This window comes from Macadamia integrifolia, unplaced genomic scaffold (assembly GCF_013358625.1).
Source record: "Macadamia integrifolia cultivar HAES 741 unplaced genomic scaffold, SCU_Mint_v3 scaffold289, whole genome shotgun sequence".
In the NCBI taxonomy this organism is placed as follows: Eukaryota; Viridiplantae; Streptophyta; class Magnoliopsida; order Proteales; family Proteaceae; genus Macadamia; species Macadamia integrifolia.
Genome location: NW_024869034.1, coordinates 47,453 through 68,075, shown reverse-complemented (window position 1 = coordinate 68,075; position 20,623 = coordinate 47,453). Strand labels below are relative to the sequence as shown.

At 39.8% G+C, this 20,623-nt stretch overlaps 1 protein-coding gene across 6 annotated transcripts in view; it reads right to left on the bottom strand.

Moving 5' to 3' along the window:
- LOC122067403 (folylpolyglutamate synthase-like) overlaps positions 1-20,623 on the bottom strand; it is a 74,288-nt gene that overhangs the window by 15,040 nt on the left and 38,625 nt on the right. For 4 of the 6 annotated variants that reach the window (XM_042631238.1, XM_042631242.1, XM_042631244.1 and 1 more), the window contains 7 exons: positions 19,311-19,394; positions 19,083-19,139; positions 18,811-18,871; positions 18,195-18,241; positions 17,999-18,076; positions 2,380-2,544; positions 2,037-2,279 (listed from right to left, as the gene is read on the bottom strand). In XM_042631238.1, the coding sequence (XP_042487172.1) occupies positions 2,037-2,279; positions 2,380-2,544; positions 17,999-18,076; positions 18,195-18,241; positions 18,811-18,871; positions 19,083-19,139; positions 19,311-19,394 (735 nt within the window). The remainder of the gene's footprint in view (positions 1-2,036; positions 2,280-2,379; positions 2,545-17,998; positions 18,077-18,194; positions 18,242-18,810; positions 18,872-19,082; positions 19,140-19,310; positions 19,395-20,623) is intronic. The other 2 variants (XM_042631239.1, XM_042631240.1) reach the window with 2 other exon arrangements.

The window sequence follows — 20,623 nt, the reverse complement described above, 5'->3', positions numbered from 1 at the left end:
GTTAGTTTTATTTTTTACCATGGTTAAGTCTTATTTACCGTAGTAAGTCTTGTAGATAGGCACGCTTAGTCAACGTTACCCTACTTTCCTTATCCGGTTTCTTGTAGATAGGGATGCTTAGTCAGCGTTATCCTACTTTCCTTATTCGGTTTATTGTAATCTCCTTATAAATAAGGACCTTTGTCATTAATGACAAGTCGAATCATCAGTGAATCTCTAATTCTCAACTTAGAGGGAGGTCGAAGAACCATTACCAATGATGCAGGCAATGGCATTCAGACCTAAAGGTCTAATACTTAGGATTTTTCTCTAGATCCAAGTGGCATCCTTAAAGGTGCGGGCAGACCAAAGGGATTCGATCTTCAGGGGAGAAGAATAGATCCAGGACACCGAAATGTTGTTGTGTTTAGAGGCACTCCAAATAAGCTTGAGGATCCCAACATTGTTGGCTTATTTAATTCTTCTCAACCCCAGACCTCCCTCAAATTTGGGAGGCAGACAACAGCCCATGTAATTGGGTGGAGGAATTTGATGGAGTCAACTCCTTTCTAGAGGGACAAGCAGAGTAGGTTCTCCAAAGCCTTGATAGAAGAGACAGGAAGGAAAAAAATGCCAGTCCAATAGAGATACATGGATTGGACCACTGATCTAATCAGAGTAAAATGACCTGCATAAGATAGAATCTGTCCTTTCCAAAGCTGGAGTTTTTTCCTCAAGAGGTCTGAGCATAGAGGAACAGTGGTGGTCAGTCAACCTGGCAGATATGAGAGGAAGGCCCAAATATTTAACCAAAATGGATCCAAGCAAGAATCCAATTAGGCCAAGAATGCGGGCTTGGTCAGAATCAGAGACTCCGGAGAGGAAGAGATTAGATTTGAGGAGGTTGATATGGATATCCGAAAGATTTTCGAAGAGATGGAAACGGGTCAGCCTTTGAGAAGATCATAAAATCGTTAGCAAAGGCAAGGTGGGAGAGCATAACGGCTTTGCATTTAGGGATTGGGGAGATGAGATAATGCTCCATATCAAATTGGATTGATCTAAAAAGCATTTCAATGGCGAGGGAGAAGAGGAACGGGGAAAGGGGCAACCTTGCCTGATACCTACGAAGGAGGAGAAATAACCCGTAAGACTGCAATTGACAAAAACAAAAAAGTGAGAAGAGGAGATACAGGAGTGAATCCAGTGAACATAGGTAGGAGGGAAGGACATGTTGACTTTTGAGATGGAGTCCCAATTGATAGAGTCAAAAGCTTTGTGAATATAGATTTTGAGAAGAACAGCTGGGGAATGGGATTTGTGGTCGAAGCCTCTAACGATTTCATGACAAAGAATGATGTTTTTAGCAATGCTTCTGCTAACAATGAAGGCAGATTGATTGGGGCTAACCAAAGAGTTAGATCCTATTGGCCACAATTTTTGCAATGAATTTGTATAAGGATATTGCAGAAGATGGTCTGAAATCTAAAATGGAAGCTACCCCTTCCTTTTTGGGGGATGAGGTAGAGGAAGGTATTTCTTATGGTGTGAAGGAGATCTATTAATAAAACTCAGAATAAAGAAAACAGAAGGGGTTACATCTATCAATAAAACTCAGAATAAAGAAAACAGAAATTACTTAGGACTCTTAGTTTCCAAATCAACATATTACAAAAATAGAAACTTCCTATTAACTAAAATTGACTTGTGATAAACTTAACTTGGACCCCATTGACAACTACTAATAGCTATTGAATTTTAAAAGAAAACTACAAAATTACCAACACATAAATCAAAGACCCATCCTAAAAACTAATGCTTTGGGCCCCCATATGGACCTAAAGTTGAGCCCATTGGGTTGGACTTTGGGCCAAACTTCCTTGGCTTTGGCTTCAAAATCTATCCATCTAGCCTATCCAATGCCACTTCATCATCAGTTGTAATTTTTATTTTTTTTCATTTTTCAAATTTATATGTTCTGTTTCGATAAAAATGTAAGGAGCATCAAAAAGCATTAACATATAAATGGAATGAAGTTGAAAGCAAATTGTTCTTACGAGTGTGGAGTTTTTCATAGAGATTGCATTTTGGGGCTTCTCCAAGAAATTCTGCTGTTGGACATTGTCCTTGATGGCAAGACAAAACCACCTTGCACACACTTCCATGCTTTCTGGGCTATGGGCTCCATCCAAATAAAAAACCAGATCCCCTGATCTTACATATGGGTCGGTAATGATTTGCGCTCGCCCTTGCAAACTGGCTGTTGTAAGCCCTCTAACAAATTGTTCCGGCAGAGAGCTCTATTTCCACAAAGCATGGAAAGTTCAGAGATGAAAACTTCAAATTTCTAAGTTCCAACATATTTGTACTAAAAAGAAGACCTCAAACTATAGAACTTACAGGCTGGTCCAGGTATGTGCCTTCCAGATGGCCAGTCTTCTGAAGCCAGGTACGACATAAAGCAATGGCAAGACCTGCATTTATGTATTGATGCTCACCAACAAGCCCAAGATCTAGACCATTCAGCAAGTTGATGTCCAACGGCAATGCTATTTGAAGTGGTACCTGCCACCAGCAAAGACAAAAACAACTAGGTGGTAAAAGCTTCTAACTTTTGATTCTTGTTATTTCAACATGAAAAACAAATCAGTGATACAGTAGCATCTGATAGGGGCAAGTAGAAATTTTTTTAGTTTGTCGGACTATTATTGTAATTTTTCAGTTTATTTATTTCTAGTTGGAGATAGTCATTTGTAAGAGAAGATTCCTACTTCCGAATTTATTTTTTCTCAGATTTAGATAACGTCAGGAGTTTGAATCCATGTCAAAGTTGTTTCAGGTTACGGTTGGAATTAGGACTAGTCTATATGTGTAACCAATTCTCATGATTGGAAATCAATTGCTGCTGCCAAGAGCTGCATGTGCGCAAGTTCAGAAACTTCCTCTTCTCAGTTCCTCCCTCATGTTCCATGTTAATCTCTCCCTTAATCTTCTCTTCAATTCTTCTTAATGTCCTTTTATTCTCCTCCTTTATTTTCATGTTCTCCTTGTTTGTTACTGCCGATAGTCTGTTCTGGGCAGTTCTTGCTACCAACCAGATGTAAGTCAAACTCTTAACACTCCTTTTCTGTTCTTCCTGAAATTTAGGGTGTAGATCATACGCCTTTGGGTGATTCAATCCCAGGCATTTCATTCCCAGATTTCACCCCTACCTGGAGTTTCTGACCTTCAACTGAAACCTTAACCGTAACTTCCACCAGGTTCAGTTATAGGGATTATTGTCTTTTTTACCTAATCTGCTGGCCTATTGTTGATTGTTCTACAAGATTACTGAATGCAGAATCATACCCTACAATCTCAGGTTGATTGGACTTCATTTGAGAGACTTCTCTCAACCGGAGTCAACCTGTCTCCACTTCCCTCTTTCTTATCCAGAGGAAGAAGCAGCGGCCCGATCTTCTAATCTGTTTTAAGGACACACCTCAGAAGTTACAACAAACCCCCTGTTTCTTGAACTTTTGTTTCAAGTAATCCCAACCTGATTTACTTATCCCCCCCCCCCCAAGAAAAAAAATCCCAACCTGATTCTATTCCAGAATTGGCCTTCATCTTTAATTTTAATTCTGGATTTGTCTCAACTACTGTTTTCTTATTCAAGAAGGGTCCTTCTTGAATTGTTCTGAGATTTACGGAATTGCCACTACTTATATTTGGAATTTTATTTTGGGTTAGCCCATGGCAACCTATAATCAGGGTTTTGAACCTGGGATCACATCAATTGGTATAAGAGCCAAATTTTTAGCAATTTCTAACCATAATAGGACCCTCTCATATCACCAACCATGAGCTCTACAAGATGGGCAAGGAATTACTAGAAAACCAACAGAGTGATACAATATATGACAAGTTCAACGAAGAAACTCAAAGCACTCTCACTGAGATTCTTGCCTTTATGAAGATGACCAAAAAGCGAGATGAAGCAGGACAGTCTACACCAATTCCTCAGTGCTGTAATAATGGATTATTTGTTAGGTTTTAGGAGTTTTATCCAACGGACACTTAAGCCCTTTAGGGTTTTATTTTTCATTACAAATAGAGAGGCTTATGTCAAGTTTAAACACAAGTCATAATTCCCAATCCTTTATGGTATCAGAGCGGGTTTTTCCTAAACCCTAGATCTCCATTCCCTCATCTTCTCCTTCTAGCCCAAGCCACAGCCACTGCCGCCTCTCCTGCACCATACACCGCCGCCCTACCTCGCGCTGCCTCTCCTCCCTATACTACAGCTAACTGTTGCTCTCTTTCTTGCGCTAACCCTAGCCTCTAACCCTCAATGCCCCCCTTCTAGTCGCTAATCCCTAGCTCTAAATCCTAGCCGCCCCTCCCTAAACCCTAACCGACCCCTCCGTGCTCACCTAAACCCTAACCCTAACCACCCTCTCTTCTTTCCTTTTCTCACCAATCCTAATCTACCGCCCCTTCTCGAACCCTCACCGCCTCCTTGTTTCCTCTCTCGGGAGTCCCTAGTTTGGTTCTCTTTGCCTTTTACCCTCGGTGATCAATTTCTTCCCACCAAGGACCTTTCCTTGTTTAGAACCCTAAATTCTACTCAGGTCCTTATGCTTGATTGAATTTGGACGGTTTCTCTATCTTATGATTGCTCCTGGGATCAGCACCTATGGCGTTTGAAGACTCTGGCACACCAGTTCTCTAGGAGGGGGGAGACATTCTAATAGCGACTACCCTATCTTCCCTACTAGCTCCATCAAGTTGGATGGGAGCAACTATCTAATGTGGTCTCACTCCTACTACTTGTCTATAGTTGTGGTTATGCCGGTTATCTTACAGGTACAACTACTTGCCCTACTACTGCTAGTGCCCCTCAGGACAAATGGGACGCCACTAATTGTCTGGTAATGTCCTATCTTATCAACTCTATGACCCCATCTATTGCTAGGGGCTATTTGTTGCTTGATATTGCTGCTCTTATTTAGAAAGCTGTGAAGGGAACCTATTCTCAAGTGGGCACTAGTGCTCAGTGCTCTGAATTGAGAAAGAAAATTCATAGGGCTACTTAGAAGGATATCACAGTATCCCAATATTATTCAGAACTGCATGGAATGGGGATTACTATGAAACCTATCAGCCTACCTGCACCACTGTCGTTGTAGGTTTTAAGAAGCTTGAGGAGATGCTCCAAGTCTATGATTTCCTAGCAAGTTTGAATGTGGAATGTGATCAGATTAGGGCTAATGTGCTCAATCGTGATCCTTTTCCTACCCTTGAACAGGCTTACTCTCTGATTCAGCTGAGGAGCATCGTCAAATTGAGATGCTTCAACCTGCCTCCTAGGATCGTTCCACCCTTCACTTTGCACAAGGTTCTGTTGGTCAACCTGCTAGTAATGTTGCACGGAACAACGCTCCTTCCTTTACTAACAAGCCAGTTGTCAAGAGTGACTACTATGGTAAGGAGAGACACACTAGGGAGACCTGTTGGAAGCACCATGGGCGACCCGCCAATACTTATGGGCGTAATCAGGGTCGTGAAAAGTCCTCTCAATCTCAAGCAAATCAGTTTGACGCTACTGACAACTCTAATTGCCTCAAGTTCTATAAGGTCCTCCTTCTCCAACGGCAAGATGGCTATGCTTCTTCAGATGATGACTCAGTTGGGCTCCTCTATTTGCTGCTGCCTCTTCTTTGCCACCTTTGCCTCCCACTCTGCTCAGTCAGGTACTGCCTTCTATGGTTTGTGTACATCGGTTGCTCCACAATCCTGGAAAATTGACTCTAGGGCCACCGATCAAATGACTGGTTCACCCACTTCCTTTACTACATATTGTCCATCCTTAGGTAAAACCAAGGTTCGAGTAGCTGATGGTTCTCTATATTCTATTGTTGGGATTTGTTCCATTAAGTCCTCACCCTTATTGTCCCTTCTATTTTATATGTTCCTTAGTTTTCTACTAATTTGTTGTCTATTGGTAGTATAACTAAAGATTTGAAATGTAAAGTCACCTTTTTCCCCACTCACTTTGTTTCAGGACTTGGCGACCGGGGCAATGATTGGTAATGGTAGAATGAGCGGTGGTCTCTATTACCTGGACAATGGATCTACACAGGCTCATCATACAACATCAAAGTTAGCCCTTTCAGAGCTCCATAGTTGGCATCTTCATTTAGGACACCCTTCACGAGGACTTTATCTAGATTATTTTCTGCTTTACTTTATCTAGATGATTTCCTGCTTTAGTCAAACATTGTACTCCAGACCAATTTATCTATGATGCATATTTTTTTTCTGAACAAACTCAGAATGTTTATCCTATTTCTGATAATAAAAGCACTATTCCTTTCTCTTTAATTCATTCTAATGTTTGGAGCTCTTCCAGTCATGTATCTGTTTCTGGGTATGTCTAGTTTGTTACATTTATTGATTATCATACTCATCTTACTTAGGTCTATTTGTTGCATCATAAAAGTGAGGTGTTTAAATGGCTCAAGGAATTTCATTGTATGGTTCAAACTTAGTATAATGCAAAGGTTAAGATTTTAAGGACTGACAATGGCAGGGAATACATTGAGGGATCTTTTCAATCCTACCTTATGGACTATGAGATCATTCATCATACTAGTTGTGGGGTTACTCCAGAGCAAAATGGGGTTACAGAGCATAAGAACCGACACTAATTGGAGGTAACCCGTTCACTTATGTTTGAGATACATGTTCCTGTCCCATACTGAGTGAGGCAGTCCTTACCATATTGGCACGGCACCAAGGCGAACCAAGGCGTTGGACGGCTATGCGGGCGCCTTAAGGAGAACAAGGCGACCAAGTGTTATTTTTTATTTTCACTATTTTCTAACATTATTTAGTATGCTACATATACCTCGCATCATCAAAAAGCAATATTAAGCCATACCAAATCATCAAAGATCAACATTAAGTCACATTAAGTCATAAAAGATCAACATTTAGAGAAATGCTCTTACTCTATAATAAGATTTACTGGTCAGATGATTTTCTTTTTACACGAGACTTTTTGTATTAGGTATAGCACAAAACCAGCTTTCAAACAAGTCTAAGATTACTTAAATCTGAGCTGTAAAAACAAAGTTATGTTCTGGTCAAACTTATTTTAAAAAGCACAAATGCTGTTAAAATCTCCTGAATGAAAATGATTTTAAAGACATCAAAACAAAAGATTATTTTACAGGTATTTTGGTTTTAACAATGTTTTACCATGATAAGATTTATAAATTTTTCAGAATTGAAAAAACCTCAACATTTGAAAGTTGAACATAGCCCTTACAACCAAAAATCTAGTTTTTATTCTTGTACTGAGGAGTTGACTTTTTATCCTTTTGGAATTTGATTTTTAAATTGTTTTTATTGGATTCAAATAATGGGTATTTACTTATTTTTTAATAATATCTTAAGTAAATTAAATCATATTTCGCATAAATAAGGCGACAATTGCCTAGGACCCAGGCAAACCGCCTGGACGCTAAGGTGTTTGGCTCGATCTGCCTATCTCATCAATACGATGCCTTCACGCATGCTGCAGTTCAAGTGTCCTATGGAGATGCTTATTGGTTCTTGTAGCTTTGTTGTTCCTCTTAAGGTGTTTGGCTCGATCTGCTTTGTTCAAAATCATCATGTGCCTGGCAAGCTCAACCTTAGGGGTCTCAAGTGCATTTTTCTAGCCTATTCTCCGACTTAGAACAGCTACAGGTGCTATCACCCTCCTTCCAGGAGACTTTTCATTTCCATGGATGTGATCTTCTGTGAGAGTAAGGCTTACTACTCAACTCTTCAGGGGAAGTCTTCTAGATGTGAAGAGGTTCTCTTAATTCCTTCTTTTGATGGTCCTTCACTCATTCCAATGGATGAGGGAGGAAATTATGACACAAGTGTGACTCTAGGATAAGAGGATAAGGGAGAATAGGATACTGATGTTACTGGGACTCAAAAACATCCTATACAGGGGAAGCCATTAGTTTAGCAGAAGTTACAAGTTCCTGATTAGGAGTTACAAGTGTTCCCTCGCAAGAAAAGGAGAATTGACACTACCACTACTCCTCCACAGCTGCCCTCTAATCCTGAGTCTCTTCTCCCAGGTATCTCCTTTTCACTTACCTTCAGTCTCTTAATGTTCCTATTGCCCATAGAAAAGGTAATAGGACCTGTACTCAGCACCCTATATCATATGTTGTGTCCTATAATGCTCTATCTCTCTCTTATCGTGCTTTAATGTCTTCCTTTTCTTATGTTTCAATTCCTCAGACCTGGCAGGAGGCAACTGTAGAGCCTAAATGGAAGGATGCAATGAATGAGGAGATGAGGGCCCTTCACAAGAATAGCACATAGGGCTTCGTTACTCTCTCACTACAGAAGCAACTAGTTGACTGCAAATGGGTGTTTACATTAAAAAAATGTTGATGGGACTATAAACAGGTAGAAAGCAAGGCTAGTTACCAAAGGTTTCATTCAGACTTATGGGATCCACTACTAGGAGACTTTTGCTCCTGTTGCTAAAATGAACACATTCAGAGTTATTATCTCTTGTGCAGTGAACCTAAGTTGGGAGCTACAACAACTATATTTCAAGAATGCATTTCTTCATGGTGAATTGACAGAGGAAGTGTATATGGATGTTCCACCAGGCTACTCAAGTCTAGAAACCCAAGGCAAGGTGTACAAACTGAAAAAGAGCTCTTTACAGATTAAAGCAATCTCTCAAGGCATGGTTTAGTCGGTTCCACAAGCCCATGATAGCAGTTGGCTTCACTCAGAGTAATGTTTATCACACCTTGTTCATTAAAAGGGTGGGTGACCAGGTTACTATCTTGATTGTACATGTGGATGACATTGTTGCTACTGGCAATGATACAGATGAGATCTCTAAGCTCAAGGCTACCTTGGTAAGGAATTTGAGATTAACGACCTTGGGAAGCTTAAGTACTTTGTTGGGATTGAGGTGACATGGTCTACCAAGGGTATTGTCCTTTCTCAGCGGAAATATATACTAGACTTTCTTTGAGACTGGTGTGTTAGGGTGTAAGCCTTCATATACACCCATTGAGGCAAACTCCCATCTCAAAAGCAAGGAAGTTGAACCAATAAATAAGGGTTGACGTCAAAGATGGTTGGAAAAGTCATCTATTTATCTCACATTCAGCCAGACATAGCTCATACAATTAGCCTGGTGAGTCAGTATATGCCTGATCCTTACTCCTCTCATATGGAAGCTATGTTCTACATTCTTTGGTACTTGAAGACAGCCCCAGGAAATGGTATCTTATTTTCCGCTTCTGACCATATAAGGGTTCGAGGCAAATATTGATGTCTATTGGGAAGGTTCTCCAAACGATTGTCATTCTATTACTACTATTGTACATTTGTTGGTGGAACCTAGTTACATAGTATAGTAAGAAGCAGTCAGTTGTGGCCAGATCTAGTGCAGACACAGAGTTCCGGGCGATGGTACATGGTATTTGTGAGTTTCTCTGGCTACGAGGTCTCCTTCAAGATCTGGGTATGTCTCTTCAGTTGCCGATGTTATATTGTGACAATAAGTCAGCCATTAACATTGCATATAATCCACTCCAACATGATTGCACCAAACATGTTGAGATTGACAGGCTTTATCAAGGTGAAGTTGGAGCAAGGCCTCATATGCATTCCTTTTGTGAGAAGTGAAGAACATTTAGCAGATAATCTTACAAAGGGACTTAGTAATAAAGTTTATTATTCTATTTTGTGCAAGTTGGGCATATGTGATATCCATGCACCAACTTACGGGGGAGTGTTATAATAATGGATTATTTTTTTGGATGAATAATTTAATTCATAACCAAAGGAGAAAGAATATACAAGCCCCTAGAGAGGGGAGGGAGAAGAAAGAAGACAAAACAAGGATCTCAATAAGAATCCGTACTGAGATCCGGGGTCCCGATCACAGAGCTAAAAAGCTCCTAGGAAGTTACAATATGATCATTTATAGGGGAGGGGGGCCAAGAGGAAACTTTTGAGATCTTAACTTTTACATCAAAAAAGATGGAGCTCCAAATCTTTCCAAGAGGCTGAGAGTTGGAGGTCCATTTTCTATGATTCCTCTCCATCCAGATCTGATTGATGGTTGCACAGAGGCAAGCTTGCCCACAAAGTCGTAGATGGTCTTTCCATGGAATGTCATATCCATCCAGATCCATTCCCTGTGGAAAAGGAGAATTCTTCTCAAAGAAGTCCAGCACTTAAAGAGGACTAAACTCCAACTGAAATAGGAGACATGGCAAGCAAAGAAGAGGTGCTCTATGTCCTCCGGCTCTGATCCACAAAGATAGCAAAGAGGGGAGACAGGGATCGTTCAATGAATAAGGAAGGCTTGAGCGGGCAGGCAATTTGTGAAGACTCTCCAGGCCGTGAAGCTTTGCCTAGGAATATGATGCTTGAACCAGATTAGCTTATGCCAAGGGGTGGAGGAGCTTTGAGTTCGGACATAACCCCAAGCAGCCTTTGCATCGAAAATCCCAGATGGGGAATGGGTCCAAAGAAGAGTGTCACACCTCGAGTGGCTAGAAGAGGGAAGCACAAGCAAATCATTCCAAATTTCTTCCATCTACGGAGAGGAGCTAGTAGATGGGACCAAGATCCAAATGATATTATGTCAGCAACCTTAGCAAGTCTTGGAAGACCAGAACTATATATGCTCCGAGCACTGAGAACATGAGATAGAATCCCCATAAGGTGCCAAGGGTCAAGCCATAGATAAGTGGAGGATCCATCTCCTATCCGAGAGGAAATAACTTTAGAGGCCAAGGTTCGGAGAGAGATCATCTTACACCATACCCATGAAGCATCTAAGGGAGAGCGTACAGTCCAAAAGGTGTCATTCTTAAGCCTATTAGAGTCAATCTAGTCCACCCAGATGCTTTTCTTCTTAGAAACCACTTTCCAGATCAATTTTAGGATGCCCGCATGGTTACCATCCTTGATACGTCTCAAACCCAATCCCCCTTTTTAGGAAGACCTATTGCGGCCCAGCTTAGAGGACGAAGAGATCTAGTGGATTCGCATCCTTTCCAAAGGAAGGCAGCAAAGATGGACTCCAATTTTGAAGAGATGGATTTGGGAAACTCATAGATACCGGACCAGTAGATGTAGAAGGCTTGGAGAACGGACCTAATGAGCTCAAGACACCCAACAAAGGAAAGAAGCTTGCCTTTCTATAATTGAATGGGCTTTCTGATAAGATCCAACATGGGAGAACAATGATGATCCGTAAGCCTTACTGGGATTAGAAGCAGCCCCAAATACCTGACTGAAAGAGATCGTAGATCGAAACCAATTTTCTTAAGGAAGGAGACCTTTGCAGTGTCCGAAATCCTAGAGAGGAAGGTGAGAGATTTCCTTGGGTTGATGCGAAGACCAGACATTGATGCAAAGAGGTCTAGGCAAAGCATAATAGAATCAACAGAGGGGGCATCAGCTTTGGAGAAGAACATCAAGACATCAGCAAAAGCGAGGTGGGTGAGTCTTAAAGCTTTGCACTTATGGATGGGGGCAATAAGATTTTGATCCGAGGTAGCTTGCAAACTTCTGGAGAGAGCTTCCATAGCAAGGCAAAATAAATAAGGCGAAAGAGGGCATCCTTGTCTAATTCCTACTGAGGGAGAGAAGAATCCAGCCGAGCTACCATTGATCAAAACTGAGAATTTTAGGGAGGCAATGCAATGAAAAATCCAGTTTGTGAATGTGGGAGGGAATCCCATCTTGCTGAGGATAGAAATGATAAAGTCCCATCATAGAAAGTCAAAAACCTAGTGGATATCAATCTTCATGAGAGCAGCTGGGGGATGGCCCTTCCTATCAAATCCTCTTACAATCTCATAACAAAGAATAATGTTGTCTCACATGCTTCTTCCTGGGATGAATGCTGATTGATTGTCACCGACAAGGGAATCAATCACTTTCTTGAGCATGTTAACAAGGATCTTGGAAATAAACTTGTAAATAAGGTTGCAAAGAGAAATTGGCCTAAAGTCATTCACAATGATAGCTCCCTCATGCTTGGGGATGAGGCAAAGAAAGGTGTAACTCATGCCCTTGATCTGGCTTGGATTGTAGAAGAAGCTTTTAACCATCTCAATCAAATCCTCTTTGAAGATATCTTAGGTAAATTTGAAGAATCTCATACTAAATCCATCAAGGCCAGAGGCTTTGTTTGCTTTGTGAGAAGGATAGCGGAAGTGATTTCCTCATCCAAGGGGATTGACCAAAGCATTTGGGCGATGTTGGCGTGGACAAATTTGTTGAAGTGACCTTCTTAGATAGAGGAAGCCGAGGAGAAGGAGGATTGAATAGATGCTTGAAGTGGTTCACAGCCATCTCCTTTATCTCATCCACTTTGGAGACCTGGATGCCATCAGGAGAAATAAGCTTGGTGATGGGTTGAAATTGTTTCTAGCCTTCAAGGAGCGATAAAAGTATGATGAGTTTGAGTCTCCAAGCTCCAACCAAGTGATTCTAGACTTTTGTCTTCAAGAAGCTCTCTTCCTAGGACAAAAGGTTGAAAAGCCTTGCAGATTCCAATTTTTCTTCCACAGCCAGAGAGGGGCTGAACCTGAATGGTAGAGAGTTTATTCCTGCATTTGGCAACAAGAGAAAAGATGTTCCCAAAGGTGTTAGTATTCCAAAGCTTAAGATCAGCCTTGACATTTCTAAGCTTCCTAGCCAAAGCAATAAGAGGGGATGAATGAGCTTGGACAGGCTTGAGCCAAGCAGTTTGGACAACTGACAAGAAGTCAGGGTGGGAAGACCACATGTCAAAAAATTTGAAAAGCTTAGGACCAAAGGAGGTGTAGGAATGGATTATGATGGAATGGGGTTGTGATCAGAAGAGGATGGAGGCTTAAAAGTGGCATGGGAGGAGGGGAAAGAGTTGAGCCAGGCTTAATTGACTAGCATCCTATCCAGCTAACAAGCTATTCTGGAGGATCCAGTTCTTTTGTTGTTTTAGGTGAACATTATGCTAGACCAGGGAAGGTCATCAATCCAATATCCCCAATGCAATCATTAAAAAGCATCCATATTAGAAGGGTTCAGATGACCACCACCTTGTTTTTCATGGGAGAAGCGGACCACATTGAAGTCTCTGCAAATGCCCCAGGGACGGGAGCCAACCTGGATAGCCAAGTTGCAAAGATCATTTCAAAGAGAGTCTCTGTCATGCAAGCGGTTGGAGTCATAAATGGCTGAGAACAAGAAGGAGAAACCACTAGTTGGGTCTGAAATGGAAAAGTGAAGAATCTGAGAGGTTGTAGAGAGAAGGGAAATTGAGACTTTTGCAGGGTCCCAAAGGAGGAAAATATGCCCATTTGGGTGGTGGGAATGGTTAGTGATGTGAGACCAACCAGGGGCAATGGACGAGATAATACTGGGGACAGAGCTCTTTAACGTGAGTTTCCAGCAAACAACAGAAGGCAGGTTTGATTTTTCATTATAAATAGAGAGGCTTGTGTCAAGTTTAGACACAAGTCATAATTCCCCAATTCTTCACTCAGTTTGGAACTTAAGGGATTGTGGATATGCCTCCAAGACAGCAACCTGAGCCAGGTACTCCCTAGGATGTCACACGACAGTTTTCAGACAGGGCCATAATGCAATTAGGTTGACCAAATGATGGGTATCAGATGCTGTCCAGCAGGCAGGATCAGATGTCACAAAGACAAACCAGATTAATGTGAAAATTAATATCACAAGAATCATAACTTCGATCATGCAAATTTTCTGGTTGAGTATGCCTTTTGATAAGATAACAAAAGAAAAAACAAAATGAATGGAATCCAACAGTGGGATCTAGACTTATGAGTTAAATCAGAAAATAGAAAGTCTAGATCCTATCATTAAGGAGAAATCCAAATCACCAGATCAGATAATCTGATATGGTTGAAACTTTGGTCGAAGGTAATGCTTGGAAATAGGAAACAAATTCCAACAGATCACAGTGATCCAACGTCTGGATGCTGTGATTTACAGATTTCGCAGAGTTGTTAACAGCTCTGAAAGTTTAAAACAGGGAAACCACAGGTTATGAATGTCTGATTTCAGAAAACTATTAATCCTTATCTGTTCAGGAAATAAACTAAATGAGACAGCCCCACAATCTAGGAGATAGAAACCAACAGATTTAAGAAGTTATATATGGCTCTTAAATCTATAACAGCCTTTAGCATAGAATAACAGTTCGCAAACCAGAACCTTAAGGACTCTTAAATCAATAAGAATACTTACGAAAAGATTTTTCACAATAGGATACTTGATGGTCAGATAGGAATGAGACAAACAGATCAGAACACATTGGAAAGAAGATATTCAGATCTGGAAATTTTTAAATAAGAAAATAAATTCTGAAAACAAAGAAGAAAGAAGATAAAAGGACAGATGATTGAATCTCTCACTCAAACCTCACCAACATCGTTGTAACGAGTCGCCTAGGTGTCCTGGCACCTTGGTTGCCTTATTGGTTTCGCCTTGCATCCAGGCCCCCTCCAATGCTTTGGGTCACCTAGACCACGTGACTATGCTTGCCAGCTTCCCACCACTTCCCTAGCCTCCCACCGAGAGGGTAAACTCTCTCACAACCCATCAGTTATCATACCAGAATTTTTAACTGCATAACTCATGGGGAGAATGTAGCAGCCCCCTCTTTTTATTGAAATTTCTCGAAAATTGAAAGCAGGAAACTCCCATTCGTGATAGTTTATATTGACCTTTGTTTGGGCCACTGTTAGCAAATATTTACCGTTTAAAACACGTTTTTCCGTTTGCTTCCCAAAGATACTTGAAAAAACTGCAAACGGCAAGCATTCCCGTTCTAAACACGTTTAAAACGCGTTTAAACACATTCCTCTTTTTCTGGCCTTTTTTAAGACTTAACTTGTTGAACATAATGTCTACTTAATTAACCATATCTCTCTCTCCCGAACTTTGATCGAACAGATTCTTTCGCCGAATTGAAGCTAACTCAATGGCCTATATTCAAGGATTAAAGCATCGGTATCGGTCACCGTATCGGTCAACCAAAATTAAGATAAGTATCGGAGGGTATCATATTATATCGGAGATACGCAAAGATACGCTAAAGATACACACAAATGGATAGAAAACACCTTTTTATACACTTTTGCATAAAAATTTGTTAAAAAAAGCTATTGATAACATGTATTATGCATAAACACTAAATTAAGGGTATCGCACTAAGAATTCAAGGTTTGTAGTTGTCCCATAAATGTAAAATACTTGTTCCCAACCTTGATTTCCATTTAAGTTGGAGAGAAATATGGTTGGCAGCAACTTTGAAACAAAAACCCCTCAAAAAATCATTTTTTTTTGAAAAATTACCCAACTTGGCCATTATATGACCATAGCGCACTGTATCGGTATGTATCATACCGTATCGATCCGATACACCGATACGTACCAATACATACCAAAACATACATTTCACTCGATTTTATTTTTTCCAGAGATTATCGGTACGTATCAATGCATATCGTATCGTATCATGTGTATCGGTATGTATCATAGGATACATATCGATACAAAAGGGTTTTAAAAATTCCATGTATCGGATCAATGTGTATCATATCGGTAAGGGCCGTACCGATACTTAAAACCATGTCTATATTTCTCATGATAGCACCTTCAACTCAATATCAATGTATGGACCCCGAAATTGAGATAAAACTAATGTATTTGCTGAAAAATGTTTCTAAAGTGATGACTCCCAACTCAACTGAATATACATTACTCCAAGAGTGTGTTGACTATGTTGACAACAATGAACATCATAGCCAAGCCACATTGCTCAATAAAACTTGTACATGTCTGGTGTATGAATTTAAAATTGGTATTGGATGATATTCAATTATATGTCATAAAACTTATAATGAGACATGAGATATATATGCATTAGTGTTGGATACTGTAGTTGTTTTGAACATTAGATGCTGTATTCATGTAATAATTCCTTAATTTATACGAGTATACTACCGTTTTTTTAGTCTTGTTTGTTTGAAATCTACATGTTTAAAACACGTACTATCCATTTTCCTTTTTTTGCCATTCTCTGTTTTTTTTACTGTATCGTTCGAAAAAATTTACTGTTTAAAGCCCATACCATCCCTTTCTATTTTTTTTCTGTTCCCGTTTTTGCTAACTATGGTTGTGGCTCCATCTCTTGCATTCGGTAGGGCCAGGAGTTAGGAATTTACTCTTAAACTTCCACTCAGATTAAGTCTTATCGCATGAGTTCCACCAATCAAACCTAAGAAGGGTTGCCGCTGGTTGTTTGGTACGAAGGAGAAAGATGACATTGGAGTAGATCAAAGCATGAGGAAGAAGAGAGTGAACAGGAATTAATTTTCATGTGTACAGTTTATACATGAACACCGTTCACGTGACACTATGGTCTTTCTAGAAGCATACAGCTGTCCCATCAGATTTGGAAGGAAGAAGACTCTACAAGAACCAGCCAGCAGTCCATCGATTTCAGCATACTTGGCTAGGATTTTCTTTCCTTTTTGGTCTTTTGTTAGGAAGCAAGTTAGTTTTATTGTTAGTAGATGCTAGTTTAATATTTTGTTACTTTTACTTATTAGAAAAGTAAAGAGTTTATTTGTTTCTTAGTCTCCAACTCTTAGAAGTTAGTTTCTATTTCCATTATATCCTAATTTGTAATAAGTTTTGCGTAGACCTATATAAGAGGCCCCTAATCTAATGTAATAGCTAGACATGGACGAATTAATAAAGTTTATTTGTGAGCAATGCTTACTCCTTGGACCTGAGAGATGTTTGTTCATCCACTGAAAGAGCCACTGAAAGAGCTGAGGGTGAGAGACCCAAGCTAAGAGAGCCATTCCCCTATCCCCCTTTCTTCCTTCGACGATTCTCACCCTCTTCCTTTCTTTCTTCTTCTAGTTTTATCTTTCTCTATTGTTTAAAGTGAGATTGAAGCCCTCTAAGATTTCTGATCAGAAGACACAGAAATACTATCGGTTCCAGTTTCAAGGTTTTCCCGGGAAGAATGTTCGAGTGCGTAACTTCCAGACCAGATCTTTGATTGTTGCAGGATTTTGAGGGTTTGTTGAGGACCTTAGGTGGACCACTTGATCCAAAGTCGAGGATCATCCGACGCTTCCAACTCCAGTTCTTGAAGAATCACCAAAAGTTTACATTATCCTGCAACCAACATAAGTCCCGATCCAGCGGGTAGAATTTGTTCAAATTTTGATGGTTTGTTCCCCCATATAGGATCCCCATTATATCCAAATTTCAGCCCCAACGGAGTCCTATTTGGTGATACGCAATTTATGCAAATTTTGAGCTAAATCTGGGTCTATTTTCAGATCTGTTCTTACTGTTGAATCTGATCTATTCCAAGTCTTATTGGAGTTTATGATGGATCCTACTGGGACTGATTACCTTGGTAATTAGTCTGACATCAAAACAGCTTTCCTTACCCAAAGCGAACGTTAACTGTTAATTAGCATGACAGATGCCATTTCTCAAGCAACATATCGCAGGGGGAATAACTCCTCCAAGTCGAGCAATAGACCAGGTTCTGTCAGTTTAATCTAGGCAGCATATCCAGCTGAAAAGAGCTGGAAACTCAGTGAGTCAACTCATGGTTTAGGGTGCAGTAAGGAAGGTTTTAGAGAAGGTAACCATCTTGCCAAAGTTTTGCCAATTGTTCTTGATTTGAAATTGAAAACGAGGGAATGAAAAAAAAAATATATATATATATATATATGTATAACATCTTTCAAATTAGATAACTATTATTTATCTTTATTAATGAAAAATAAATAAACTAATGTCCAGTTTGAATCACCAAGTTTACTTGTGCCAAGTTCCACTTTTTAGGGCTTGGGAGAATTCAGAGTTTGACTATTGAGATCTCAAACTTTCGCTAAACATGCACCAAAACCAGAAATGAACCACAACAACTTACATCCAACTCAGAAGCTGCCTTCTTTAGTACAGTCATTGCTTCATCAGGTTGTGGAACAGTAAAGGCAGGAACTCCATGCTGCACGAGGAAGTGGCAAAATTGAAAGAAAGAAAGAAACATGGAGAATGCTATTGTTAATAGCATTTCCAATAAGAGACATTCTTTTAGTAAATATGGTTCTATACAGTATGCACACCTTGAAGATACCAGCCTTCTCTCCAGAAATTTCTCCAAGGGTATTCCCTGTTCAAAGCACCCCACAAAGAATAAACCTCAGCAATTGTAAGATCCCATTGCTCTCAAACCAACATGATATACAAACTAATCTTTCACAATCTAAATATCAATTCTTACAGCTAAACATTCAAAGAAATGAAAAAGAAAGGTCATAACCATTTTATCTGTAAGCTCATAATCTGGTTATCACTATCAACTTAAGCAACCCATGACATGACATCTGAACATTCCATGAGCAAAATCAACTTTATTCTAGACATTGTTACAGAATTATAAAGTCATGATTCACAAATAAGCTTTATCTTCAAAGATAATGATGATGGGTTCAGAAAATCTTACATTGCAATATATAATGTTTTATCAATAAAGAAATAACATGCAACCCAATGCACAAGGCTCCCGCTATTGCAGGGTCTGGGAGGGGCTAATAGTACATAATAGAACTTTAAATGATACATTATTGTATAGTAGTATATCGTATTGTCTTTTAACAGCTGTTTAGATTTCATAGCCATCAAATTTTCCAGTCACTCACACTAAAACGATCTATATATTAGAGGTAGGAAGTCACTAACCAAGAATTTCCGTGTGATCATACCCAAGGGAAGTTATTCCACATACAATGGGTGCCTGTACCTGAAAAGGGAAGCACAAATACACAAATTGCATCCAACATATTCCATAATAACTATAACTACAACTACAACCCAGCGACAAGTTATTCTATTCTACTCTTATTAGGAAGGTTTTTTTTTACATTTACATAGGGCAAAGAATCATCGGAACTTAGTTTCTCAGATTAGATTAATCATTTTATTTTTTATCTTAAACAAAACATAATACATACCACATTTGTTGCATCAAATTTTCCTCCTAATCCAACCTCCAAAATAGTAACATCTACCTGTCTAAAAATTATTACATCAGCGGAAAGTAAATGTGTTTGTTATCATTGAATACATGCACGCATGATCCACACAAATAGAGAATTAGAATTGCAAAAGTTATATCCTGAAAGTATAAGTAAGAATTAATAAGGAAAATCAAGATTAAGAAAGGAAATCATATGGCAAACCTGTTCGGCTGAAAAAATTTTGAAGGCAAGCAAAGCAAGGAATCGAAAATAGGTAGGCATTGGGACATCATCATTAGTCTTCTCCTATACAAACAAGGGTAGAAATTACCAGACTTGAAGATCAATAGTATTCACTGTAGCATAGAAATATTTTTCGTTTTTCTTTTATATTGAAAAAATATATATTAGGGGAAATATCGGCAATATTCAAACTTGAAAAATATCTAAATTCCACCACCAATCCAGACAAATAGTGAAAGTGTCTGGATTTCAGAAATCATATCTTTTCTACACAGATGTGAGAAAACATAAAAGTTGGAATCTTAAATTCCAAATAGTTCCTTTCTTTCGATGTGCACTAAACAGTCCTAAACATAGAAATGTACCTTCTGCGTAGTTGAATAGCCTTCCATTATATCTAATCAGTGCAATTTAGTCCAAACTCAACCAAACCCCTGCTGTATAAGTTAAAAAAGAACGGGGTAATCTTTGCCGAAGGAGTATTGCTCAAAATTTCAGTTTTCAAATGGGCAACCTTAAGGCTCGGTAATCTTTGCCAAAGGTGACTCCAGGAGCTTTCACAGAAGGCTCTTCAGGAGAGACAACACAGTTAATGAGCAAACATCTTGCACAAGGAGCAATGGGGGGATCCATTTATACTCCACTGGTTGATCACAAGAGTACCCATGTTCATCCATTGTGATCACAAATGTAGGGAGAGGATGATCAGAAGAGGCTTCGATACAAATTCTGGCAAAAGCAAGCCGGTCCATAAGTTTTGTTGGTTGATCAAAGAAGAGGGGCTTTCTGATGATAAAACCCACTATGCTTAACCCGTGAGCACACCAAAAGAGAAGAGGAAGATTGGGAAAAGCTACCCAGATGGGGATGTTTTATAGATCAATTTTAGCAAGGGAAGTGTATTGATCCCAGTGGCGCATGAATATCGGCGTTTTTCCTACCTGCCAAGGACCACCTTCAAGAGCAATGAGTTTATCAGCTTCTTCAGAGAAGTTGAAAATGAAGGCCATTTTCAAGGAGAAAAGTGGAAAAAGAGCCCAGGAGCTTCCATTGCTTGGAAAGGGAAGACTTCACAATATGAAAGGGAGGCCAAGCTCCAAGGAAGTGTCCAATGACACATTTCACCATATGTGGATTTCAGCCTCAAGCAAACCCGAGTGGCAAAGGCCCACCTTCTTGTCAAGGGTGGTGGAGGGGGGAACAAAGAAAAGGGGGTGACCAGCTTTGGAGGGGAGAGGGGAGGATTGGATGACAGAGATCCAAGGTTGAGGAGAGGGAGTAGGGTGGGTGGG